This window comes from Cyrtonyx montezumae, unplaced genomic scaffold, assembly GCF_038088225.1.
Source record: "Cyrtonyx montezumae isolate F1298 unplaced genomic scaffold, pur_monq_1.0 scaffold_26, whole genome shotgun sequence".
Taxonomy (NCBI): domain Eukaryota; kingdom Metazoa; phylum Chordata; class Aves; order Galliformes; family Odontophoridae; genus Cyrtonyx; species Cyrtonyx montezumae.
Genome location: NW_027072003.1, coordinates 1,859,842 through 1,887,793, shown reverse-complemented (window position 1 = coordinate 1,887,793; position 27,952 = coordinate 1,859,842). Strand labels below are relative to the sequence as shown.

General features: G+C 45.2%; 1 protein-coding gene across 1 annotated transcript; it reads left to right on the top strand.

Annotated features, from left to right (window-relative positions):
- Positions 1-36: 36 nt before the first annotated feature.
- Positions 37-27,414, top strand: ILRUN (inflammation and lipid regulator with UBA-like and NBR1-like domains). Its single transcript, XM_065740264.1, has 5 exons — positions 37-324; positions 11,802-11,956; positions 15,750-15,947; positions 18,316-18,644; positions 27,277-27,414. The coding sequence occupies exons 1-5, from the start codon at positions 167-169 to the stop codon at positions 27,310-27,312; spliced, it is 876 nt and encodes a 291-aa protein (XP_065596336.1). The 5' UTR covers positions 37-166; the 3' UTR covers positions 27,313-27,414.
- The last annotated feature ends 538 nt before the right edge of the window (positions 27,415-27,952 follow it).

The window sequence follows — 27,952 nt, the reverse complement described above, 5'->3', positions numbered from 1 at the left end:
GGGCGGAGCGGCGCGTGCGCGGTGCCGTTTAGCGGCTGGCGTCGCCCGCGCCCCCTCCCCCCCGCCCCCCGCCGTGCCCGCGCTCCCCCCCTCGCCCCCATGCGGCGCTGAGGCGGCGGCGGCGGCGGCAGCGGGGCGGCCCCGGGGCGGCGGGGCCCGCGTCGCCATGGAGGGCATGGACGTGGATCTGGACGCGGAGCTGATGCAGAAGTTCAGCTGCTTGGGTACTACCGACAAGGACGTGCTGATCGGAGAGTTCCAGCGGCTCCTCGGCTTCCAGCTCAGCCCGGCCGGCTGCGCCTTCTTCCTCGACATGACCAACTGGTGCGGGCCTCGGCGGGGGGGTGGACCCGGCTGGGGGAAGGGCGATCCTGAAGGGGCCGAGGCCCGGCAACTTGAGGAGGCCTCGGCCCTGGAGGGGGTGAGGGCGACCGGGAGAGGCCTCGGGGGGCGGCCGTGGGCTGTAGGCCCCGGTTGGGGGGGGCGAAGGGCCGCGGGCTGTTCAGGAGTGACTCGAGGAGAGGGCGCGGGCAGAGCTGGAAGGGCCTTTTCTGGGCGAGGGGGGGAAGGTTTGACGCCGCTGTGGTCTATGCGTGAAAGTTGCCCGCGTGTTTGGGGTCTTCCCTCCCCCCCCGAACTTTATGTTTTGGGCTTTATTAGGAGGGCTCCTTGTGGAAAGCAGAAGTGTGGGTGATCGGGGGAGGACGTGAGAAACGGAAAGCGGGAGTGAGAGTGGAGTGGGGAGCCGTGACATTGCTGCTGTCCGAGGCGTGGGGTTGGCCTCGTCGTTATTGCTTGTGCCTTTAAACTCTCTGAGCCCTTTCCTGGCCACGCAGGGCACTAACTGAAGTGTGACCCTCCTGTTTACATCCCGTCCCTGCAAAGGATGCAGGGAAGCAAAGTGTGTTGTGTTTCAGAAATTATTAACAAGGGATCCTGAGACGAACTCTGCTTACCTATTTCACCCATTAACAGCATTAAATAAACTCCAGAAACTTCCAGTTTGGAACTGGGAGCCTGAGTTGAAAGTCCTGATATCAACAGTTGGGAAACAAAGCAAAACTTTTGTGGAGTCGTTGAACTAATCACTGATAATGTGACAGCTTTATGAACTTTTTCTCTTCACCTCTTTCTTCCTGCAGTACTATATTAAATATTGCAAATCTGCATCTGCAGAGGGAGTAAGGGAATAGCAAATAATGACATGTACCATACAAGCTGATGTCATGTAAAACAAGTCCTCTTCTCCAGAGGTGTTCAGGAGTTTGCTTTGGAGTTTTCAGGGCAGGAAATGGCTTACCTCATTCACGTGGTGCTGATAGTATGAATAATGCTACCTGCACTATGTGCCCTGCTTTGCAGTGTGACGCTGCTGGTTGTGGTGGTGTTTTTTGTTTTTTGTTGCTTTTGGTTTAACTTGATGTTCCTGGGCAGGGGAAGTATGAGCAGAACCTGGGAAGTTACTGGTGGGATTACTATGTATAACCATGGCAGTTTTGTTTTGTGTTGATGTGCTGCTTTCTTTTGTGGAATACTTAATTTCTTTTTGAAGTAACATTAACTTATTTCCAACCCCTTGAGCCTTATGGTGAAGCATTGAATATTTGAGTTACAGTTGAAGAGTCATTGAACCACCGGGGCTAGAGAAGACCTCCAAGATCACATAGTCCAACTGTCCACCACCACTTCCCCACTAAACCATGTCCCTCAGTACCACATCCAAACATTTCTTGAGTGCTTCCAGGCTCCTCTTAAGTGATCAAAGTGACTTCAGTTTAACAACTTCAGCAACTAAAATCCGATTCTGAAAGCAAAATAGTTTTTTTATTAGGTTTAGTTAATTAGCCTTGTTGGATGGGGGAGGGTGAAAATAAGGAAATCTTTTAACTTGGTGTAATGTATGCAGCAGTATGGGAAGGTTAGCTCGGGCTGCACGCTGACAGCTCTTGCAGTGGGCTTGCAGCCTGTGCCAGTGTGGCCTTTCAGCAGCCTGGGCTCGGGTTAGGCATGCCGACAGGTGCTGCCAGCTCTCGGTGTTCGTGCCAGGATGCTGCTTTGCTGAGCTGTGAGTACTGTGCAGCTTCTGCCCCGTTCTCAGCTCCCACCTTGTTGTGATGTCGGCCTGAATGCACCAGTGCTGTTCTCTTATGAAAAGCTTCAACCAAGCCATGTTTTCCTTTTCTGGAGGCACCTTTCATCCGTCATGTTGAAGGATGCTGTGCAAGCTAGTGCTGTAGTCCTCACTGCTCAAGGTGATGTTAGGCAGTGGCTCGTTTGGTGATTTCTTGGTGTAGAGTTGGGGTCAGAATCTTTCATCACCAGTCTGTCCTGCAGGTAATTCCTCTCAATGAAACTGTCAATTCACTTTCCTTTTTGCTAAAGCTTCAGTGATGATTTGCTTGTTCTGGGAGGAATGCTGGTGTGGAGGAAATGCTGAGGGAGGTCACTTAAGGGTGCTTGTTTGGTAGTCTGAGCTCTCCTTTTTAGACATGTTCATAGAGGTTAATTAAAAAAAACACAACTTTTCAGCTGTATGGCAGCCTGCTCTTTGATAATGTAGTCAGCAGGCCTGAAGCTACTTCCTTGTTGCAGGCCTGGGAGATAGTGCTGTGTGTAACCTGAGCTGTAATGTGTTTTGAAATAGAATTTCCAGTGTATTCATTAAGAACTGTATTTAACACTTAAAACAGGTCAGCAGCTCTGCTGGGAGGACTGAGCTATGTTAAAACTGCTTTTTTTCAGAGTGGTTTGTTGACTGTGAAGAAATGCAGATGAGGAGCCTTTAAAAGCCTGTGCACTCCTCCAGCTCACCTGGACTTGCTCAGTGTGCTTCCCAAGTATTTTCCAGGGACGTTGCAAAGAAACTGCAGAGTAATTTGATTGTTGGTGCTGCAGAAGTGCTCCAGGTGAACACATGCATCTGTAGTTTCTGAGTCTGCCCCTTGATCTTCAAGAAAGACGGGTTAAATACTTTGAGTTGTCTTTTTCCTGTTGTTTATTAAACACTTTCCTAGAGCTGTGCCTCTTTGGAATTGCACCCTGGATTCCGACTGTGGGCTGCTCTGACTTCTTGTCTTCCTGCTGCACACATCATTATCATTATTTAGTGTTCAAAGTCCTGGAGTTTGGGTGAAAGGTTGAACTTTTGGTGTAAAACTAAAAGTGAACTTTTCTAGCAGATGCTTTGGCACTGAAATATTTCTTCTTCAGGAGGAGAGCAGAGGCTGAGGGTGTTTTGCTGCCATTGTATCTGGGATGACAGCCCACCCTGCATGCTCCATCCCACAGCAGTCACGCTGCTCTGCCTCAGCAGCACCGCAGGAGTGATGTGTGCTCAGGGGAAGTTGTAGGTGCTGACTGCAGCTACCTGCAGTGCTGGGAGCGTGTCTGAGCTTGTCCAGGCTCAGCATGTCTCATTCTTCCTACATCAGAAACTCCTTTTGGGAAGTTATTTTCTTGAGATTTGGGGTTATGTTGGCCAGTCAGTGCTGAATGAATCTGCACTAGAATATCTGCTCCAGTGTTTTAATGCAGGAGCTCCGTGGGCAGGTGGGACCCCAAAGTGTTTCGGACTTGCTGGGAACTCCACGCAGCAGAAGTGTTCTTAAATGGCAGCCAAGCCCTGGCTGTGCAGCACGGAGGGTTAGTGTAAGTGTAAGAGCAGGGAAGCTTTGCACAGAACGTGTCTTTGGTTGTCAATACTCAGTTAAGGTCCATTTCTTAAAACCCATCGGTATGGGGATTGTACTGTGAAAAGGAAGTGGAAATTGTCTTTGTTGGCTGGTGTACCGAGTTAGAGGGTGAGAGGTTGCCGAGTGAGACTTGGAGCTTCTTCAATCCCGTGGGAAAGTAAATGAAATCGATTTGAAGGATCTGGCAGTGCTGGCTGGAACATCATTTTTGCAGCACAGTTGGCTGTGAAGGGATTCCTAATTTGGAAGGTTTATTTTCGTGTGCATATTCCAGTGATTTACACATAACGTTTGCACTTTCATCTTTGTTTAGGAAGCTGAGTTGTGTTAGTCTGCTAGGTGCAATACTGGCATTTAATTGTGGCGTGCCAGGTATTGATAGCTTCCATTGTGCTTAAAAAAAGAAGTCCCACATTTTGCTGTCTCTGTAAATCCTCAGCTTTTTTGATCTTCTGGTGGCAGAAGTGTCCTTAGGGCTTTCTTTAAGGTAGATCTAGAGGTCCCCTTTTGCTTTATTATGCTTAGAAGAATTTGCAGCTGTAAGCTGGTTTCATCTGCTGTCGTAGTTCTGTGGTTTGGTTGATAATATGGAGCTCTAATCTGTGCTCTGTTATCACGGAGAAAAGCTTGATTATTTAATTAAATTGCCTTAAATTGGCTTTATCCCCCTGGATTGGCTGTTTGGATGCTCAGTGTTGAATGAACCACCTATATTGGCCAGAAGTGGGTGTGCTTGGCTGTAAGTCCAAAGGCGTGTTTGAGCTAGCAAGGGGTTTGTAATTGCTTCTGGTCTGACTTCTGGTGCTTAATTTCTGCTTTCTAGTAAAGATGTTAGGATCCTTCCCTCAGGAGAACTCAGATCTGTGGATGGAAGTGTGTGTTAACGTTTGAGATGGAGTACTGGAGTATAGGTGCTACTCAGACCCTCAAAGTACATTTAGGTGAAACCTTGGAGCATAATTGAACGCAGTAAATCACTCAGCTGAAGCTATTTGCACAAGAGGCATTTCCCACAACGAGTAGCCCCCTAGTGCTCCTGCTCTTGATATCCAGGCCCTGCTTTTTTTATTTGGTGAACACCTGCATTCAGGTTAATGGATTTGACTGCTTTGCTGAGACTTCCAGGCATGTGGGGAGAACTTGGGTCTGAGAAGCTCCAGTCAGGTACGAACAGGTTGCCAGGTGTTGCCCAAAGCTCTTCAGCTCCTCCCAGTTTGATGTAGCCAGCTCTTATTGTGCTTGCTGGTACAACATGCAGTCATCTTTTATCTGAGCCTTCAAATAGTTATGTTTCCAAGATCTATGGGATGAGCTTGTTTAGAAAGTAATTGTAAGGGTGTGCAAAGCCAGACTGCCCTGAAGCTTGTAAGCACAATCAGGGCACGAGGCTGCATCTGCTCCTGCACCAACAAACCTTTGATCATCTGGCTGTTTCAAAGGCCACTTGTATTGATCACAGCATGGCTTTGCTAGTTTGTTCTGGGAGACAGGGTCTCCGGTCCTGGGACCTAATTCGGGTTAGTTCAGTACTGCTCTGGGCATCTGTTGGGGGGATGATGGGGAGAAGTCATACAGCTTTGCTTCTTCCTGTATCAGATATTAAGGAGGAAAACGAAGTTGCCTGTTCTTGATGTACCTCAGTACTTAGCAAGTGTTTGAAGTCCTTTTAATCCACTAGTCTGATCATTTGCAGCTGGAGTGAGTGCATTGAGAAGTGTGAAGCACCTGCCTTAAAAGATCGTTTGGCTTTTGATGAAGTTAATGAGTGTTAAGTGTTAAAGAGTTGGAAGGATGGCTGGAGGTTTAAACTAGGTGGTGTTCTTACACTGAAGCAGTGGATGAACTCTGCTGTCCTTTTCAGGCACGAAGGACAGCGCAGAAGCAGATTTAACAACTCTTACCCAGAGTGGCTCAAACATTTGACCTGAGTATTTTGAATGAAAAGTGGACTTCAAATACGGTGTTTAACTACAGAGTACACCGTAATGGGACTGTGCTGTGCTCCTGCTTACAGAACTTCTGAAAGTGGGGTGCACGTGAGATAGAGCTGCAGTCAGACAGCTGTAGCAGAAGGAATTGGGTTCAATATGTTAGGCCAGCTGGACTGCTTTACGTGCCTCAACTTGTCTGGGGCAGTTTCTGTAGCTTAATCCCCCTTTACTTTAGTGCAGACAATTATAGATTGGTGACACAGTTTATGCTGAGGAATTAGCAGTTACAGAATCTTGGGTGCACTGGCAGCTCCTGCTGACTCTCCACTGGGAAGAGCTGGTGCTTGCTTTCAGTGGCTGCAAGCAGAGAGTGACTTCTAGAAGGGTGTTCTCAAACTGTTTGGCTTCTGACCTGCTTCAGGGGGGTCAGTTGCTGGGGATGGAGGCTTGGTGTCAATGCTTTGGTGCTGTTCTGGGACTGCTTGCTGCTGTTAGGCAAGGAGCAGTGCTCAGCCCGGAGCAGGGACTGCAGTAACAGTCAAGTTGTGTTGGTTTGTATCTCAAAGTCTGATAAGGGGAAGTGACTTCTGTTGGCTTGGAGTGTCCTGAAAAGGGTGTGCCTTTGCTGTGGCCTCTCTGTTTCTCCTTGTGCTGTCTCTGCACAGTGCAGCATAGCTTCTGGTCTCAACAGGTTCTGTGGACTTCCTGGAACATCCCACTTGTATTTTGGAGCTGGATGTTTTCAGCTGAAACAACAAAATGTTTTTCTGTGGCTTCGTATAAGGAAAGTACACGAGCTCTGAGTTAGTGGCTTTTTCTCCCTTCTGAAGCTGTGTAAGCTCAGTTCAAAGCCCTCAGTGGTCCTTTTGGGTAATCTGAAGTCTTACCAGGGAGTTTCTCAGCCTCATGGTTTAGTGTAGGAGAGATCAAGAGTGAAGATATGAATATACAAATTTCGTTTTCAGAAGTGGTGCTTATCAAAAGCTGATCACTCCCAGCCATTCAAAATGTCAGACTTTTTTTCCCCTTAATTGCCACGTGTCATCTTTTGAAAACCTTTGAAGCCCAGTGCAGGTAAAAGTGCCTTTCCTGTGGTGTGGTGAGTCTATCTCCCCTCCTGCTCCCTTCAGCTTTTTCTAATGCTTTGAGGTGCTTTCAACTGCAGAGGCAGCGCAGATGCTCTTCAGATCAATGCAGTTCCAAAGAAGGTACCAAGAGGCAGAAGGAGCATCCTGAGGATGGCCTCGCTGGGATGTGTTACATGTATGGTTTTAGTCTCTTCCACCTGTACTGCATAAAGAAACTCTATTATTTAGGAGGAAGAAATGATCCCTCTGTTGCATCACTTCTCTTGCTCATTTGGTTTTTAACCACGGGTGCCATGTGGGGTGTTATGGTGCTGCACTGCACGTCACATTTAGGCAACGAGAGCACGCTCTGTAAAGTTGGATAGTGCACTTACGGAAGGAGTACAAAGCCTCCTACACAAAGCCATATGTTACTGAGACTTTCTTGTACTCCTGTATCACTTAGCCTTTGTGTCACATCTTTCTGGGAGATAACCCCTGGGCTGCTCTGGGCATGACAAACATTCTGCCATGTGTGAGTGCCGAGGCCGTGCAGCACTGACACGTTGCAGTTGCCTGGCTTTGAAGTGGGAGCTCCTCGAAGGGAGAGAAATGTAACCTGGCATTCACTTCATCGCAGCCGCTCTGCAACCCAATCCATTTGTCAAAATGCTTTCGACTCAACTTAATAAATGTCCTCAAGTTGCTGTCTGGGTATGATATAAGTGCTATATGCGGTGCGAGATTTGAAGTTGAAGGCTAAATCAGTATTGCACTGGAAGGGTAACCTTTGTTGTTCCTGACAGCCCAGAATAATCAGTGCTGGAAGAACGTTCACTTGCTGTAACTGGCAAGGGGAGCCAGGAGCTCATAGGAATGCAATCTGCATTGGAAAGATGGGCAGCTGCCTTATTTTGACTTGGATTCATCGCAGACCTCGTCAATAGGAACCGAGTTTTCTTCTATAATACTTAACATTTTAATCATCGAGTCGTTGCTTTCTACTCTGAGTGTTACTTTGGAGTGCAATTCTTGTGTCAACGGGTACTTCAGAAAATCAGTTTGCCCGTAGCTCAGATCCCAAAGCTGCCGGGTTGAAAGCCAAACCCGAATACAGTTCCCTGCATCCGCTCTGCTTTGCTCGAGGCCGCTGTGAGCCAGCCTGAGTGCCACGGTTTCTTCCTCCTCCTAATGAGGAATTGGATTCAATTAAATGCAAGAAATCACTTCCAATTACCCGTATACTGCTGTTCCCTTGCACCACCGTTAGGTTGTATGAAGGGTGCTCCGCTTCGTGAATTGATTTGGAAGAGTTCCTTGTATTTTTGAGCTCTGCGCGGTGACCTAGTTAATTGGGAGTAATTACTGTCTAAATATATTGGTTTAACATAACAAAAGGCTATCTGGAAGAAACAGGGGAAGGGAAAGAATGGCTCGAGATAAACCGCCTCTTCGCGAACACTTAAGAGTTGTTGAGGGACATCTCTAGAGCTATTAGCAGGGAAGGTTTCAGCTTCGCTCTCTTATTATATAGATTATATAATTATAAATTATATATATAAATTATATAGAGCTAATATAATTTAGCTCCCGTGGCCTGACACGGAACGGCAGAGCAGAAGGATGGACTTACGGACTGGGAAAAGAGCACTTTCTCCGGTGCTGTGGTCCTTTGCTGGGAAAACTCTCGCTAAATCATGGGATGCCTTCCTTCGGAGAGGAAGCAGCAGGATAGTCGGAGCTGGAGCGGGTTTGGTTGCTTATATGAAGTTACAGTCTTAATTTGCTGCCTTCTCCCCTCCCTCTTTCTGAAGTCCCCCTCCCAGTACTGAAACAGAGCTGCTTTGGTGTTAAGGAGGCTCACGTGTCCGCTGCGTGACTACTGGTTGCAGAGGCTGAACCCTGCCAGACCTGCTCTGTGAGCATGGCAGAGTCCTGCTGCTGTCCTGGAGGGGCCGAATTGCTTCATTTGGGAGAGCATGGCACCTGGAGGGCTGTGCTGAGGACAGAAGTACGGCCATCCCTGTAATTAGGATAGATCAGTCACGTACATTGCACGGGCTGGGTTGGACATGCTCATCTTACAGTTCCAGAGTTGTTTGGTTTATAATAGTAATTGATCTCATGTGGCAGGGAGCAGAGGGTGTGAGTGTGGTACAAGTCATACCTAGGAGTGAAGCTGGCATTGATGTGTTGGCAGAAGCTTTCAAATGACAACCCCTTCCTCTTTTTTAACTCCTCATTCCCATCCCGGGAGGATCTGCAGTTGCTGTTCTGCAGTTCTATGTAGGGCACGAGGGTGAAGACCTAATAATAACAGCAAACATACATAGGCAGACTTCAGGGACTTGTGTCTGTGACCTCAAAGTCTCATTAGCAGCATTTTGTAGTGAAGTCTGCTAATATTGTGCTTATAGAAGAAAGACAGCAGTATTCAGTCCTACAAATGATGCTGAGTCCCCAGAACGTGTGAACAATCAGACTGTGACCTCTGGACGTGGCCCCCAAGCAAAGCACTGCATCCAAACTGATACCTGCATTTTCTTGACTGGGGGGAGCAGTCTCATGGAAAGTGCAGAAACAAAACCAGCAGTGATACGTTGCTTTCTTTGCTGGTTGTGTTAGCAGAGAGCGTGACTAAAATGTGAGTGCTGCAGCAGCACGGTGCTGTGTGGCCTCGCAGGGGCTGTCTTTTGGGGCTGTCTTTTGGGGCTGGCTGTGCCGAAGAGCTTGAACTTCAGTCAGATTTGCTTTGTCATCCTGACTTTGGCTCTCGCTACTTTCAATTTCTCTTTGGTCTCTGGAAGCTTCCTTGTAGTTCTCTAGTGGAAAGACTAGTGTACATTGGAGTCTGCCCAAGGGCTCACCCCCAAACCTGATCGAAATAGTGTGAGCAGGAAGGTGGCTTTGTGATATGCCGTCACAGAAGGGTGGCAGATCTTTTTTTCAGCATGTGCTCTTCTTGTGTTAAAAGCTAACTATCTGCTGCAGAGGGCTGGAGTTGTTTCCCAATGGCAAAGCAAGCAATGAAACATGACACAGGGAGGGGAAGAAAGTTGGCAGAGAGCCTATGTGCACAAATAGCCCACTACCTTTGAAGCGTATTTACAGCCAAGCAAACAAAACACAGTGCAGGCTGCCTTACAGCACCTCACAGCAGCAGCCTTCCCCTTGTGTCTTTCATTTTTTTCCTTAATATCAAGAAAATGTCATTTCTAGCAGTTCCAGCACTGTAGCATGCGATCTGCTGTGGTGTGTCTGGGTGGCTTAGGAAGAGGAAGAGCCGTATTGCTGCCTTTTATAGTTCTTACAATACCTCTTGCTTTGGTTCTCTGTAATGCAGGAAGAAATCAAAGTGAAAACTGAATTGTAGGCGGTAGTGTTTGCTGGTTGAGTGAGCAGGAGTCTCCTGGCACAGTGCTTCTGCAAGTTATGTAAATGTTGTGCAGTGTATCAGCAACAGGCAGTCAGTGATGTAAAACGGAGCGTTTGTCTCTATTTATTGGCTAATGTGACATGCACCCTTCCTGCAGTGTTTGACTGAGCTGTCTGTTTAAATATAGCCCTGACACTCCGAAGGAGAAAGCACCTCAGGCTGAGGAATGACTTCTGGCCTGACATCCTGACTTCTGAGTGTGGAGGTCTTACAGTGGGGTGGCTCTTGTGTTTCCCCTTCGTCTCGATGTGCTGTTAGTGGCAGAAGGCCTCGCTGTGGATCTGCCAGGACCTGTGGCCGTGGTGGGCAGACTGCGTGCTCTTCAGCACTGTGGGATGTGCTGGGTCCCCTGTGTGAGGAGAAATCAGTGATACTCCTCTCCCATGTGCTTCTGATTTTACTCCGTGTCTGATTAATTTAATTCAGCGCTGCAGGAATTGAGCAGGAGGCAGTTTCTTTGCTCACCGTTTCAAAGCTCTTTCCAGCTGGCAAGCAGTCCAAAAAGCCCTGTGTTTGCTTTTTCTCAGGGTCATGCTGCAAATGGCTTTCTGGCTTTGGTTTAGACACATGACACTCCACCAAACAATACTAACCCACAATAAATCACCGTTCCCACACAGCGCAGCTTCTCCTATGTGTCTTTTGTTTTGGGTGGTGATTCCTGGTTCTGGGAGGATTTTTTTTTTCCATCTTGCTTAAAAAAGCGAAGTAGCTCTGTAACGATGAATAAAAAAGCTGTTGTTTTGCCCATTGCTTCTGGAGGGATTTTAACTCATCTCCATTCTCACAGCACTTACTCACAACATGTAAATTAGGGCCACAACCTCACAGACATGCGTAAACAGCGGAATTACATGCCTTGCCAAAGCACTTACATAATGACACAGTAGTATATTGTGGAATGGCAGCTAAGACTCACGGATCCTCTTCCTGTTTGACTGTTCCTCTTTTCAGATTAATTAGCGTTTGAGTTTCAGCTATGCCATGACTGTGAATCAATAGCATTTAAGGCTTTCTGACTGTCTGTAATGCCTCGCAGATTTCCAGTGTCACTTGTTGTTGTTCAGGAAGAACGCTTGTCTCAATGGTTTGTAAGTTCCTTTGAGCCATGACTATCCAGAGATGCCTAGTGGTCAGTAAATGGTCTTAGAGTACTCATAGCTCACGTGACCGTATGTTTCAGAAGCAGTAAAGCTTGAGTTATTATCTGTAGATCCCCTTTAGCCTTCAGAATTATCAAAGTGTGTTCACTCTGTGCTCCTTTGGAGCTTTCACATCAAAATAAAATGGAGAAGTTGGGTCTTCTTGAAATTAGCTAAGGAAACAAAGCCAGTAAGGAATCAGCTCTGCTTACACACTGTTCACAACACTTAACCTCACTGTCTTTTCAGCTTATTGTGAGTCTCAAGAGAGAGCTAATGGCACGAAGGCCTTAAGGACTCTGAAGTTTCCAGATTTTCTAATAAAATGAGAGTCAGACCAGAAACGTGGTCCGTGGAAAGTAAAATGCTGTATTTTGAGTTCTGTTAGCTTGGAAAATCCGCGTGTGGTAGTGATGGAAGCTTTAGGAGAATGCAAGCAGCAGAGCTAATATAATCTGGATAATATCTGTACTTAATTGTCAGGACCTGAGCCTCCTGTACTTAAGATTATAAGCTGCTTTTTTGCTTTCTAGGAATCTACAAGCCGCCATTGGAGCCTATTATGATTTTGAGAGTCCAAACATCAACGTACCCTCCATGTCCTTTGTTGAAGATGTCACCATAGGTGAAGGAGAGTCCATCCCTCCTGACACCCAGTTTACAAAAACATGGAGGATACAAAACACAGGTAAGTGTCTGACTGGAGCCAAACCCATGAAACGTGTATTATATGATAGGGCAGCAGATGGAAGGGATGTAGGCAGTAGGTTTGTGTGCACCTACCTTGGAGTAGAGCCACTCTGATACTGAGGGAAGTCACCTGCTGACCTTGCTGCATTCCCCTTCTTACATCAGCACTAACGTTTTGTGGCTAGATGAGGAGCTTTTCTTCCTCCTGTCATGGTAGAAACAAAAGCTCTGGGAAACTTCCGGAGGAAAAGGTGTATAAATAGAAGATGAAGTACTTCTCTTGTTTTGCTTTTTGCAATGGAAGTTGTTAAATCTGAAAGGAGATTGAGAATCCATTGCTAGCTTTATGTTCAGTTGACAAATAGTCACTCAAAGAGTCACACTCTTTTGAGTCAGTGAAAAGAGAGACCCCTTTAAATCTCAAAGCCTTTCAGCTCATGGCTGGCGTATGTATATTACCATTACACCTCATTACTGTTTTTCTGATTGCCTGTCATTTGGTGGTTGGGCTGCCAGTACTGACGTGTTCTCTGTGGATGCAGTGATGCCACAGTCTGAGAAGAGGTGGCTGTGTGGCAGGCATCCTTTACTTTTTAATGCACTTCTGGCAGGATGGCTTTTTCCACGCTTTAAGAGAGTGCAGAGCTGGAGAGAGCACGTTCCAGCATGAGGTATTTCAAAACAGTGACTGAAATCTGGGAAGTGAGGCTAGGCAAAGCACATTCTCAGTGCTTAATCTTTTGGGATGTAGTCAGAGAGATCTGAGGATGCAGAGGGGAATACCTTGTCTTTGACTGTTGCGATGACAGGATGTTGCATGAGTGTTTAACCTGTGTGTCTGAATTTAATTGACCTGCTTGCACTTTTGTGAGAGAGAATGACAGAACAACAAGGTATAATACCATGAATCATCATGAGTAACACACAGCTGTGCCAGTGTCTTTACTTGGGAATAACTGCAGTACTGCAGTGCTGTATGGATTTGTGCTAAATACTGAGGTGTAACAAAGACTAAAACCCTCTTAAAAATCTTAAGTATTTAATGAGGATATTGGAGGTGAGAAGTGCGCGTGTAAGAACACTGATTTTTAAGCATTGTATTCAGAAAAGGGATTTAATCATTTCAGATTTTTCTCTGCCTTTTTTTGACTTGGTAAAATGGAAAGGTAACAGGCAGAGCTTGCTTAAACTCCAGGAATGTGCAAAATTGACTGGAAAACTTCTATAACTGTCTCAAACAAGTCTTAAAATGTGATAAACTTGACAGATCTTGTTTCTCTACTCTTAGTGTCTTAAATTGTATGTGTTATGACTACACCCCTTACATAGCTCCTTTCAGATTCCTTCTCTTGTTCCTCTGATGTATGTCCCTGAATGCAAACTCAGCTTTAATTTAACATCCTTGTTTGAGCAATTTTTCATTGTTCGTGGTGTGTTTGACCTTCTGAAATCCATGGGACTGCTGAAATGAGGAAAAGGAGTTCATCTTGACTCACGAGCTCCTGGCGAGGCCTAAATTTGTTTTGGCTTCTGTGTGGATTAAAGCCCAACTTGTTAGAAGTACATCTGTGCTGTAATACTGGTGCTGGAGGCCAAATCTTGTTAAAACCATGCTGCTGAGGCATGTTTTAGTTAAATGCACCTCCACATACTGTGTTGTGACTCTGTACTTTAAGCAGAACCAGAGCATATTAAAGCCATTTTAAGGTTTAATTAAGATATAATATCAAAAGGCTATGGTGTTTCTAGATAATATCTGCTTGTTAGGTAGATAACTGAAGTAAAGCCAAGGTTTTTAACAGCTCTACAGAAGCCCTTGATTAAATGATTTCAGTCCTAGAACAAGAAATACCTGAGGCATGTGTCACCAAAGCACTTGGTGTCTGATGGGTATGACAAGCTCTGCTCTGGGAGACTGTCAGTTTTAGGCACGCAAGCAATGAGCCAGGTTCAGTCAGGTTTTTATGTTATTAAAAACTAATACCCTGCTGTGATATCTTCCAGGATAGTGCTTGGCTTGTCAGCTCAAAGACCTGGCTGTGTAATAGAAGCAGTGCTAAAAGACCAGCAGGATTTAAGGTGTATTTCTTCTTCCCACTCTACCCCGAGCTGCTGCTGGCTCTGCATGCAGGACAGTTACTGCAATTCATAACCTCCTGACAGATGAGTGTACCAAAATAGAATGACATAATCATCATCATCAGTGACCTGGATGAAGGGTTAGAGTCCACGCTCAGCAATTCTGCTGATGATATGGAGCTGGAGGAGTGGCTGTGCTGCCATTCAGCAGTACCTGGATGGACTGGAGGGCTGAGCAGAGAGGAACCTGAATGAGGTTCAACAAGTGCAAGTCATACCTGGGGAAGAATAACTGTGTGCATCAGTACAGATCAGGGGCTGCCCTGCTGGGGAGGAGCAGTGAGCTTACAGTGTGCTCTTGTGGCCAAGAAGGCCAGTGTTATCCTGGGGTGCATTGCACAGAGCATGGCCAGCAAGTTGGCTTATTAGTTGCAGCATTCCAGGCACCTTTGATCCTTAACTGATAAAAATCACACTTTTTAAACTAAACTCTATTGCTGGGCTGCCAGCGTTTTCAGAGGAGACTTCATACTCGACTCCTCATGCCTTAGTCTGAGATCAGCTAAGTGTGAATTCAGCAGTGTGTTCTTCACTCTGAATATCCAATGTTATCAGCTCACATCTTGATTTCCCTGCTAGATTGAGAGTTGCATAAATAAGGACTTGACTCAAAAATGATTCCTTGCCATGTCTTCACTGAAGTATCCACAGGGATTAAATTAGCAGACAAGCTGTTTTGCATCCTTTGCAGGATGCTCTTTGAGGTAACCTGAGGTCAGGTCAGCATCCACCACTCTGGCCTTGGAATAGACTTTGAGCGTTTCCTTCAGTTAACTGCTTCCTACAACCTTAGCCAAGCAGATGGTATTCTGAAAGTCTTTGGCCTGCCACAAATTGGAGAAGAAGCAGAAGAAAATTCTACTTAGCTGTAATCTTTTTTTTTGTGAGTCTCACAAGTACTTGTTATCTTTGATGGAAGCAGCCGTGTTTGCATGCAGTAACTGCTTTCTGAATCCCTGCAGGCTGCCAGGTCACGCTGCCAGTCCCAGTATCTCCAGTCTAAACATTGTTCTCTATACAAATAAATCATAGGTTGCAATCATTTCCACCATTTTGCAAGGCTGACAGAAGGGTTGGTGCAGAAAGGATACAAGTCCTTTTAAAAAACAGTACTTAGCTCTTGAATTATAATTCAGAGTATGAGTTCCTCTCAAGACTAACAGGCTGAAAAAGGAATGAATACCTGAAAGAAAACGCTTCCATTGCTTTGAGTTAATAACAGATATTTTGATGTTAAAAGCTCAGGAGCTACATGTAGGGAGGCAGAAATGAGGGAAAGAAAGACGTCTCACCTTTCTGCCTGTGGTGCTGGTAGAATACGTGTGGATGTCAGTTATGCTGGTTTTTTTTTCTTTTGCAGCTGTTGCACTGTGACTTTGAGGATTTTTCTGTATAAAGAAGAGCTAGGGATTATTTCAATACAAGTGTGATTTTGTCTGCTGGTCACAAAGTGGACCAGTTGAACCTTATCTGAAAACTGTATTATTCTGCATGCATTGCTGGCTGTGATATTTATATCTTGATATTCCTTTAACTGTTGGACAATTGCACAATTGTTGTAATAAGTGTTTAATCCAGTCTTATAAAAATGGACATAACACCTTTTCCTGGTGCACTGTCGCTAATTTTTTTTTTCCTCTGCTTAATCCCAGGGACAGAGGTATGGCCTCCAGGAGTTTGTCTGAAGTATGTTGGGGGAGACCAGTTTGGCCATGTAAATATGGTAATGGTCAGGTCCCTGGAGCCCCAGGAGATTGCAGATGTCAGCGTTCAGATGTGCAGCCCCAGCACAGCAGGAATGTATCAGGGACAGTGGCGAATGTGCACTGCCACAGGACTCTATTATGGAGGTGAGTGATCCCCTTCTTGTCACTTTGTGATACTCCCATCCTGATCAGAAAGGATGCTCCAGTTCCCTGCAGACACTCCCCTAATAATGAAGTGATAATCTGCCCATAATCATTGTGTGATTTATCATGATTGCTGTTGGTGTGACACAATGCTGTGCAAGGATATGAGAACCACACAAACAATTGTGCACTCACCTTGGTTTCCATCTTGTAAATGTTGTGCTTTGCCAGTCTGGTGGGCAGTGCTCACTGCAGTTAGACCTGAAAGGCAGAAAGCTTGCCTTCAGTGAGCTTTGACTAAAAGCAGAAAGGTAGAGAGATCTGCCAGCTCAGAGACTAAATATAGAAAGCAGAGAAAACAAAGTGAGCTGCTTTGTTGTCTTGGTCAGCACAGAGCTGTTTTCTAAACACTGGAACAAATTGCAAATTACACAGAGCTCTTAAAAGCAAAGGGACTCGTCCAGTTCTCCTTGAGACTCATACCCTGTTGAAATTCTTTCAAGTTTTTCAGTGCTGATAATCACAAATGATGTACAGGCCTAAAATCTAAGCAGTATAAACCCAATCTGACACGTTTAGGAAAGGTTTTAATAGATAAAACTTGAGGCATCTACTGTAAACTGGTCTTCTGTGTTTAAAAATCACTTTTTGGTAATTTTGTGTAATGCCTTGGGCTGAGCCACCAGCATCTTCATTCATTCAGAGTCTTTTAGTCATTTGTAGACAGCTGTAGTTTATACTGAGAGCAGCTTTGTGTCTGTTTTGGCAGTTGGGAGTGTCCCAAGTACACGGTTTTGAGGGAGAGATGTTAGCACTCGGAGTCAAAAATAACTCTTTGCTCCGTTTCTTTGGCAGGATTGTCAGCAGGAGGAAGGCTCTGCTGTGTTGCAAGTGGATGTAACTTGTCCTTGAAATGTGTGCATAAATTAGGTTGAAAGGTAGAAAGGCCTGTTCAACTTGCATTGCCTGCCACCAGCCTGTGTGTTTATTAATCCAAGGCTTTCCTATGTGCTGACAAGCAGACAGCTTCAGATCTCACTAAGTGTCCTCAAATTCCACATTTTGAAAGAAAACCACTTACTTATTAAAATCTTGTTAGCAAGCTTAGAATCAAAGCTCCCTTTCCCCTGTTTAATGCTAATTTCCCGAGCTCAGGTCCAGCAGGAAGGTGAGACCCAGGGCTGTTGTGCCTGCTGGCTGGGTTTTGGTGCTGGGCCATGCAGCAGGGGGAGCCAGGAGTGCTGTGTGGGATGTGGGTGCTGGCACTGTGCTGTGCTCCTTGAGCAGCTGGGCTCGGGTAGGGTGATATCTCACTGTCATTAACTGAGTTACAAAATGCAAGCTCATGAACTGCCTTGCGTGTGGTGAATGACTGGAAGGAGGGTTTCAGTGCCTGAAAGCTGTTTGAGAAGTCGTGGTAAAACTGTACAGCAAAAGTACCTGCTGTCTCCCTCCCCCACGCCAGTGCTGACAGCACGGAGGAGCTTGTAGGCTTGTGCTGTGGTGAAGCTGGAACCTGAATTACATGTCATTCGAGGTCCTGTTATTAGATCAGCTGAGATAAGGTGTTGGTGGTGTTCTTAATTTTCCGTTTGTGCAGCAAAACAAAACTGGAGCACACATAATGGAGGGGTGGGGGGAAAAAAAGCAGTAGAGTTGTTTGAGTATGTACCAAGAAATGTGTTTATGCAAACACTATGGTGTATTTACATGGAGTGTCAATGAATTGGTAAGTAGAAAAACAATCTTATATGTGTACAAAAAGACACACACACATTACATAAGAGCTTGTGTGCTTTCTTATTCTAACTAGTACTTTGCAGACTTCTGTAATCATCTGCCAGTCTAGGTAGGTGTCTTGCCCGCCTGCTGGGGACATCTTGGAACTAGAATAGAGATATATTAATGTGAATTGTTATAAATCAATTTATTTTTCCAAATAACCCTTTTGGTGTGTGTGGTTTTTAAGAGCCAAACCTTCTAATGCTAAACAAAAAAAAAAAAACTACCTTTGCAATCTGGCAGTGATTCTGTGTGGTTCTTGGTTCAGTCCTGCTGTGTAATCTTGAAGTCACAGTTCTTTTCTCAGCACATCCTGTTGGTGAAGTGTGGAGTTTCAGGCTGTCATGTCAGCTTGGTTTTTGTATGTTCTGACCTGGTTCCTTTAAGTTTCAGTAAGAGTAAAACTTTCTTCGTTTTCTTGGAGGTTTGGACTTGGTTAGTGCCCACTGCCTCTGATGCTCTATAAAATGTGTTTAAAAACAATCCATTTTTTTTTCCTGTTGTTCTCTTTTTAATTTTTCTCCCTGTCTCCCCATCTCTGTAATCTCCATCCAGAGATGACCCAAGTGTCTTTCCTCTTCCACAGATGTCATCTGGGTGATCCTCAGTGTGGAAGTTGGAGGACTTCTAGGAGTAACACAGCAGCTGTCATCCTTTGAAACGGAGTTCAACACGCAACCGCACCGCAAGGTAGAAGGAAACTTTAACCCATTCGCCTCTCCACAGAAGAACAGGCAACCAGATGAAAACAACCTAAAAGACCCTGGGGGTTCTGAGCTAGGCACAATCAGCAAAAACACGTGGGGGCCTGCTCCTGACCAAATTGAACAAGATCAGAATGGACTGTCACAAAACTCTGTAAATCTCTCCCCCAGCAGTCACTCAAACAACTTGTCGGTAGTGACGTACAGTAAGGTAGGTGCTCTGGGAGAACAGGAGAATGGGTAGGTGATGAGACTGTGATGTATGTAATAGTTCTTCATTACAAACTGCAAAGCCCTTCCCTTCTGCTTCTGCCAGACCTGCTAAGGAAGGTTTTGAATTTGACTGTCCGACTCTGCCAACTCCTCATGTTATATTAAAATACTTTTGCCTCTGATAGACTCTACCAGATTCACCTTTTCTTTTTGTTTTTGCTTTGAGTCCTTCTTAAAGTTTATATAATCTTGTCTGGGTGCTGTAACTATCAGTGGCTGGAGCCTATTCCAGCTACGTGTGCAAATAAGTCAAAATATCTCTCAAGATGTGTTCCTGAGTTTTACAGAATTAAAAAAAAAAAAAAGAAAAAGTAACCACGCCTCCAAAACTGAGATTATCCAGATGACTTCTGTTGTGTTTTTGTTTTTTTTTTCTTTAAACTGGTGTGGAGAGACTGCTGCAGAGCTCAGTGTTTTGGTCCCAGAAGCTATCTGTCAGGAACAGTCAGAGGACTATTGTTGTGTCCTTGTCTTGTTTATAATTGTAGGTGACTTTTAAAATTATCTTTACTTTAATCCTCTCTCAAAAGCTTGCTTGGTGGATGCTATAAGAGTTTGAGTGATATTTTGACTTTTTATTTGCTTATGTGTGAAAAATGAATTGCAGGATTATTTACAATTCAGAATCCACCTGTTAATGCAGCCAGTATGTGTAGGTGTGTACTGTCGTATGTCAAACTAGTTTGATTTTAAGAATCCTTTAAAAATGCTTTACTGTACTTTAAGCAGGCTGTGTAGGACAATTAACACTTGGTTGCTGAATGACTTAATAAAGCCCTAATGTTAGTTCACCTACAGCACTTTAGTTCCTAACTGGATGAACTCCCTGTCCTCTACCAGTGGATCATGTTTTAGTGTCCTACTTTGCATCAGGGCTGTGCTTTTTTTTTCTTCTTTTTTACTGATGGCATGCATGAGAATAACTATTTGACAGACTATCAGTCACCCTTCTTGTGTTTTGCACCCCGAAGATCAATTTTTTAATAAGCTCTGTTGGCTTCTGCTTCAGGATTTTCACTCACTAGAACTGAAATGAATGGCTTTTGGAAATAAGAACAAATAAAGCCTTTCACCTATCAGCTGGAATACAACCCGGGTTGCCAGTGGCTGGAAGTCACTGCTGTTGAAGAGTTGCTTGCTGGATGGCTGTGCACGCCTTCATAGCTTTGTTCTCTGGATGGGTGAACCGTAGTCTGTCTCAGCAGAGGCATCCCTAAGCTTCTTTGCATAAACTTCACCTCAGGAGCTCTGGGTAGAGAGTGCTGCCTGCAGTTACTTGTACATATCCCAGCAAAGTTTGGTGGGGAGAGGGATGGGAATATGAGTTCCTAAGTTACAGCTTCAAGATGCGAGAATTGCCTAAGCCTTTCACAGCTTGAATAGTTTGATTTAGATGGGTAAACTCTTCTGTTTTGGTGGTCAGCTTTAGACTGGAAGTAACTTTGGTTTTGAAGTCTTTTTTTTCCCCCCTCTTGCCTGTATTCTGAGTGCAGGACTTGGCAGTTGCTCTGTAGCTGATTTGCACTTGCAGGTGGATAGATGTGGAATTTCTGAGAGATGCTCTTCAGAGAAAGCTGCTGCATGGAAATCCTGGATGTGGGGTTTTGGCAGTAATGTGGCCTTTGATTTTCACTAGGTCTCTCCCTATGGAAAATTCCTTGCCCTTCCTTCTGAAATTAGAGTGACGTGAGAGCTGAGGTGCTGGGTGTATCAATAGGCTCTCTTGGCTGAAGAGTAGAATATTTTGGCTTTTCTAGGGAAAAATATAGGAGTAAGAAACGTGCCTGTCTGAGATGCAGAGGACATAGCATACACCAATTATACTGCGGGGAAGAAAAGCCAGGGAAGAGGCTGAAACACGACAAAGATGGTCTCACTAAATTTAAGAAAACTGGTCTAGCTAGAAACCCAAAGTTCATGAACATATCTCTTCTGGGATGGGTCATTATAACCTAACCTCAGACCTAGGTAGGTGGCCTTCTTTCTTTTAGTTCCTTCTTATATTTACAGCATGGGGGTGGTTTTGGGGTAGATCTGAGATAAAAGCAGTTTTGTTTCTTGCTTTCTTTTGGAAGGGATGAATTCTGGAAAGAGGATGGGCTGTGTAAAAGGTTCATTGATTTTATTTTTTTTGAGATCTTTGTCTCTCCCAATGTTTTCTGTTTGTGACATAATACAAGCTAGCTTTTGCTATGAAAGTGATTATTAAAGGTAGGTGTGTAGATCAGTGTTGTTCCAGACATGCCTGTCGTGTCCAGGGCAGGAAGCATTATGCCATAGATTTCATACTCTCATTGGTACAGTACCTGTGGTACAACACTGTTTCTGTAGTGAACAGATCTGAGTAGGTTTGGCATCCTAGATACTTGGTCTCATCCTAAATTGTCAGGTGAACACACTTGCCTTCCCTCATTTAGATCTTGCACTGTACTGTCCTTCCTCCTTTCCCAGACAGATTTGAAACTTTCAGGAAGGTTGTTTCCTTCTTTTCCTCCTAAAAAGGATGAAGTGTAAGCAGCAGGGACTTGCATTAAGTGGATAAGGGCTTGTTGGGGTGATGTTAGAAGTATTAGACCACCAGATCAGCAGGTGGTGTTCCAGTATGTCAGTCTGCTTCAGCTGACCACTTCCCCCTCCTCCCTAGAGACAGCCCCGTCCTCTGCTGACTGAATGGGAGAAAGAAGACTATGACATTTGGAGTCATTGTCTTGTGGCAGAATAACAATGTGAAAGACTTGATTTCAAGATCTAGGAACAGAGATTACTGTGGGTTTACTGTCTAGATGCCTGGATATAGGATACCTGAATCTTATTTAATTTGGGTAAACCTCTGTTATTTTTATTTGCTTTCATGCCCCCGGATAGTGGATTGAGTTCCTAGTGGTGTTTAGCACACTGTCTGTTGAGATACAGTAAAGGGGGAGGTTAAGGTTCAGTTAAGGCCTGTGTCTCAGATTTAAAAGGGATGTAAGCCCTTAGTATTTCTCAGAGCCTTTCCCTCTGCAGAGAGATTGTGGAGGACCCCAGCCACACGGATGCATGAGACCATGAAATCCTGGAGATGAAGCTAGCTGTTTCGGGTGGCTGCAGTTGTAAAACATGCTGGAAGTTGCCAGACCTTGTCTGTATTAGTTCTCGCTCTGGTGCAGCTGAGCAGGTGTGACTTGTCCTCTAAAATTCCCCAGTGGAGCCAGGGTCTCGGTGATGCTGGTGTGCCATCTGCTGCTGGGTGAGACTTGTATATCAGTGTTTCACACATGGAAACGTTCAGAGAGCTTTTATCCAGCAGCACATAGAGCACACCTTACGGGCGCTGTGCTCAGTGAAACAAACTTTCCTGGGGTGTTGGGGGAAAGAAGACTGTTTCTTAAGCTAAGATGAAACCTGTGGCACAGTTGAAAGAAACAGAGTGGTCTTTATTCCTGCTGTACTATATGCCTTCCCTGGGTCCATCTTGCTCACCTTATGAAATAAACTGCTGGGAGGTTGTAGATCAGGGTCTGCGTTCAGGGCATTGCCTGAAGCATGCTGTTACTTCTGTTCCCAGTGGAGTTTTTGCATGTTCTTAGGATCAAACGTGCTTTAAGTGCAGGATAGGATGCTTATCTCGGGATGGGGATGAGCTATATTAGAATCCAGATATACCCATGCATGGGTATTTTATTCTCCTCTTTGGCATCGCTTTCTCTCTGTATTCTCAAGAGAGATGAGGCTAATATAGTTTCCTTCTATTTACTCACTCCTGTCTCATAGCAACACCGTTGAGGTCACTGCTGCTCTCTTGTGACAGTCTTTTACATTAAAAGCACAAGATGCAGTCTTCTAGAGCCTGGGGAATTAGAGTTAAATTCCTTAACGAAGGAGAGAAATGTACAGATTAAATGTCTAAAAAAAGATTTGAAGTGGATAGCCATATACTGACATTCGTATTGTATTTGTCACTTATATATGAAAAAAATATATAAATCTGTTGCTGAGTTTAGTTGCCTGCCCGTGTGAATTGAGGTGCTGCTGCTTTCTTTGTAATGCAGAGAACTGCATATAGAAGTTCAGATGTGCAAAGGTTCGCCCATACAAAACCACTTGCATTGTCACTGCTGTTACAAAAGGCATTCTACAAGTTGTCTGATGCTAATCCGTTCTGTTCCCTGCTCATGCTGTTCTCAGAAGTTGGTGTAATACAAGCAAATTTGGAGTTCAGAGTGCCTCCTTATTTCCCCTCTGTATCTATGCTCCCCGTTGTCATTCTGTGTGCAGCTGAACTCTGCTCCGTGCTAAATGGCAGCTCTATATACGTAGAGGAAACCAAACCTCCCTCTGTCCTGAGAGCCTTCTCACTGACTTTCCAAGTCTAAAAGTTGCTGCTGCTCCTAGAAGTGTGCTTCTTCCAGACCAGGACATCTAATTGGCACGTTTCTGGAGTACCTCTGTTGACTTCAGATAGTTTCCAGTGGAGAAAAAAAATCCTGTTTGGGTACCAAACATTATTTGTAGGTAAGGAAGATGTCTCAGAAATGTGTTTACTTCCATGTAGACAAGAAGCTCCTTCTATTCTGGTGTCTGGGCTTTAAATTGGACTAGCTAACACATGGCTAAATAGATGTAGAGCAAAAATGGGAGAGCACTGGACTTGAAACTACTGCAGCTAGTCCTTGCCAGCCACACTGCTGCATAGTATGTGCAGGTTAGATTGGTGTTGCATGAGCTGGTTTGTTTGTCTGGTGAAAGACTAACATGTTTGGGTGCTGCATGTTAGCTCATCCCTGAGAACACACAGTCCGTGTGCTTTTGGCCTGTGGGAAACGTGGTGTAATGCGACTTAACTGTGCTCCACTGTGGGCTGCCAGTTTCCCTGCTCTCTATCTCTGCAGACTGAAAGCACGCTGCTGATTAAGTTACAGAAGCGAAGTTGTTGCATGGTAACTTAATCATGTACCTGAGCCCTCGTGTCCTTCCTCAGCTCTGTACATCTCCACCGGCCCTGTACTGCTTTGCAGCTGTGCATCAAACTCCTGTCTCTCTTCGAGTGTACCTCCTATTGATCTTGACTCAGTTACAAAGGTGAAATAAAGATAGCTATTTGAAAGCCTGTGTTGTGATGGTTTGTGAAAGATTTACTTCATCTTGGTTTCATTTCAGTGCTAACTAAAAAGGCTCTCCTTTTTCACAAGCCTTTTTGGAAAGGGGTCGAGTGATTCTCCTGTTTATTTCCTCACATCCAGGTGCTGTGGGTGTGAATGTGGAGGCTTTGCTGTGCTTGTCTGGCCTTTCTTCTAGCACAGGACCGTGGCACTTAGTGAGGCCTTTAACTGTCCCCATTTCCTTTAGGCACTGAAGTCAAATGATTACTTACAGTGGTTTTCATGTATGGTCTTTGCTGGAAAAAACGGGGTCCTCTGTGCTCATGTGTTTGCCTTAATAGCCAGAATGCTTCCACTGGCAGGTCAGCAGTTATTTCTGTGGAAGATGCTGGAAGAACTGAAAGTAAATCTGCAGAGCTGCAGCTGAGCTTTTCGTAACAACAGCAGTCTCATTGTGAGAATGGAGGAGAGTTCACCAGAAATAGTGTGAAACTCTTCAGCTAAAATAACTTGGGTAAAACTGCATTGGTATGCAGAGTTATTTTTGCGTGTTTATGGTGTAAGATCTTGCATACAGGGGATAGTTGTTCTTGAAAATGTCATATAGAGGAGGTTGGTATTTGCACTGCAGCAGTAACTGCAGGCTTTAGGCATGGCATGAAGATGTTGTTATCACTCTTCATTGAATAAATGTAATTGTGCAAAGAGGTTGGGCTTCAGTGGGGAGGAGGAAAGGCAGTATTGTTCCTTCAGGGGTGGGTAGGGGTTTCCTGATGAAGGATGTCACAGGAAGGATCTGCTCATAGAAACACCTGAACAAAATTGCTTTGATTGCTGTTCCTTTCCTTGCATGCTTTGCTGTCTCTTCCCACCCAAGTCCCAGTGTTTGAAGAAGAATACAGAGAAGCACAGAGCTTAGTGAGCTGGCTTTAGGATGCAGAAAGCTGATTTTAGAATAATGTTTTGGTTTTTTTTCCCCTCCTGGAAATATCCAGAAGTATTTGAACAACTGCTTCCCACACCAGTGCTAGGCTAAAACAGATTATTTCCTCCCATGTGAGGTCTGATGTCAAACCAAATCCACGCTCTGCCTTTAAGAAACAAATCTTTAACTCTCAGTTCTCATGTCCTAATAAATCTCATAGGTGTGATATGCAATGCTCCTATGCACTGCTGCATTATGGTAATCCCATGACCAAAGTCTTTGGGGTCTTTGTGATGAAAGTGAGGTCCTCAGTCAGACTCTGAGCTTGCTCTTAGCGCTGCTGCAGGAGGGAGAGGAGCTCATCCAGAGTGCAGTGCAGCAAGCAGCCCGAGCTGTGTATGCTCAGTAATCTGATGCTCTGAAGAAGAGCATCAGAGAAAACTCTGCTTTTAATGAGTGCATTATTCGTGTAATTGTTAGCTTTAAGTGATGTGCTACACCATGTAGTATCTGGACTTCAGAGGCTTTCCCTGGAACAAGGTTAATTGCCACTTTGCTGGGGCTGCCTCTGCATACAGGAAGGCTGAGGCACTCCTCCCGCATCAGCCTGAAGCAGAGGAGCCTGTACTGTGCACTGATTGATTGTGTTAATTCTTCAGCACCGTGAGGTGGTGGAGGTGTCGTGGCTTATGGGATGCGAAGTGAAACAAAGAAGGGCTTTGCCTGTGACCAGTTGCCCACGCTGGGCTCTGCTGCGGAGCAGGTTGCACCCAGCAGGGGGAGCAGGCAGCAGCCACGGGAGGGGGCACGGTGGGGTTTGGGAGAGCTCAGCAGTCCCTGTCTGCAAACAAAGCCTCCCGTGCAGGCACCTGTAAGATGAAACAAGTTCTGGCGAATGTCCGTGCAGGTGATCAGCAGCAAATCCTGCTCTCTCTGTGTAGGTGTGAGAGCTGAGCCCCTTTGGGATGAGGCTGTTGTGTTTGTAGTGCTGTTTTCATCCTGCGTCCTTGGGTTTGTGTGCCTGTTCGTGCTGCTTTAACACGCAGTTTTCCTTCTGCTCTTCCTCCTGTTGATAGCAGTGGTGGTATTTTTGTACGTGTTGGCTCTCTCATTCTCTTGGACTGTTTGTGGGAGCTGCCACTTCCAGAGGTGAACTGTTGTGGAGTCTGTTGGGTGTTATCTCTTGAAGATAACTCAAAGCATGCTCCCAGGGCTGAGGTGTGCTTATTTTCCCATCACTTGCACACATTTCCCTCTGCAAACAGCAATGTCCAGCTGTCTCTTTTCTTTCCTAAATAGCTTGTAAGATGTCCCATTTGATTGCTCATCCTCTCGGGGCTGGATGTTGAGAGCTGCTGGTAAATGCTTCATTTTACCACTGCCTTTGTATTTTGCTGTTTGGTATATCCTAAAAAATTATCTGTTTTCTCACTAGCTGTGTCAAAACAACTGGCTCCTGATAGCATTTGCTTTGTAACAGATACCCAGTGGAGCTGCTGAGCTTTTGCAATGGATCGTAAGGTAGTACAGCTGCTGCTCTCTTGCCACGAGCCACGTTGAAGGCTCATTGTTTCATGGCTCTGTGGCAGCCAGGTCGGTAGGGAGCTGCAGCAGAACATGCAGGAACTAATGTTTCCTTTTGGGGTTTTTCCCGTTAAAGGTGAAATGGTGAAAACTTGAAGTCAGAGCTTTCCTGAAAGGCAGAGGATGGTTTTGTGCTAATTGCACTGTCTTAGCAGCAAGCCAGCCAGAGGATGGCCTGATGAAGAAAGCAAGCCCTCCAACCCTGATAGTGGAATATAAGCTTTTCCTCCCTCCTCTCACTTCTGACCTGAATCTCATGGGAGGATTTGGTGTGGCTTTCACCCTCATCACTGTGCCAAACCTTATCTGTGTGACTTGTGAGATCTGTTGCCTGCCTGCTCTTCACTTTGTTCAGCCCTCCAGTGTTTCATCAGGAGCAGTGGGGATAGCAGAAAGGAGCTCCTGTTAATTGGCAGACTGTCACTAGATGTGTCGCTCTGGGTTGTAAATGAGGGGGCAGTGGCTTCCCTAGAAAGCTTTTGACTTTGTGCTTAAATGTCCTGGCTGACTTTCACTGGAGAAAAACGTATATCAGTTCTCTGAGAGGGCAGAAGTGCACGTGAGGAGGGTGGGTTTCAGGATCCTGGTGTTTTCTTATCAGCTGTGGCCTCTTGCTGTTCTGTAGCCTTTAGAATAGACCTGTGAGACTGCAGTTGTTGGCCTTGCAAGGACTGTAGCACCTACAGTTGGCTTTTGCTCTGATGTGGAAGCTGTCGGTAGTTTCTTTATGTGGCCCTGCAGCACCTGAGAAGCATTTTGCCCAGCTATTAGCTGGCCTAGATAACACCTGAAAGAGGTAAGTGGATAGCACCTGGAGTGCCAGGGGAGAGCAGCTCCGCATCCAGGCTGCACAGCAGGGGCTGCTGCTCTGGCGGGTGATGTGGCAGCACTGGGATGGGATGGTCGGTATTTGTAGGCATGCACTGAGCGCTTTTGTTTCTTGCCTGTTGAAATTGATTATGTCTCCAACTTTCTTTCAGGGTTTCCACGGTCCTTATCCCTTCGGACAGTCTTAAAACACAAACACACACAAAAAAAAACGGGTATCGACAAGAGGAGCATTTAACAAAGAACTGACTTTTGGGGGAAGGGAGGGGGATTCATGTGGCAAACAGACACAGCGTGGACCCCCCTTCTCTGCCTCCACGTTCTGGATAAAGAAGAAAATAAAATCAAAAGCCCAATAACTTAAGACTAGCTGATTCCGGAGGAAAAAAAAGCAGACAAATATCTAAGTATGCATGTGTGAATGTTGAATTTCAGGATGTTGTTTAATGCTATGAGAAGGAAACTATCGACACCGCGATTTTATTTTTTAGAAGTCATTCTCACACAGAATTAGGTAGCTTAAAAGGATTATAAAAAAAGAGAAATGAAATGAGAAAGCCATCTTTTAAAAGGTTTTTGCCTACAGAGCGGTTGTAGTTTGAGGAAGTGTTTGGTTTGTTTCTTTCCTGTTCGTAGCTCTTTAAGTGAGGGACAGCGTGCTCTTGTGGAGCTGTCACGTCTTGCTCGTTGCCTGGACGTTGGCTTAGCATCTTCTGGGGGTTGTGTGGTGACTTCTTCGTGTTGGATGTGTTTTAATGCCAGGTTGGGTCTGTACCCAGCTCAGCATTTTTTATTTTTATTTTTAATTTCACCTGATTTTGATTTATC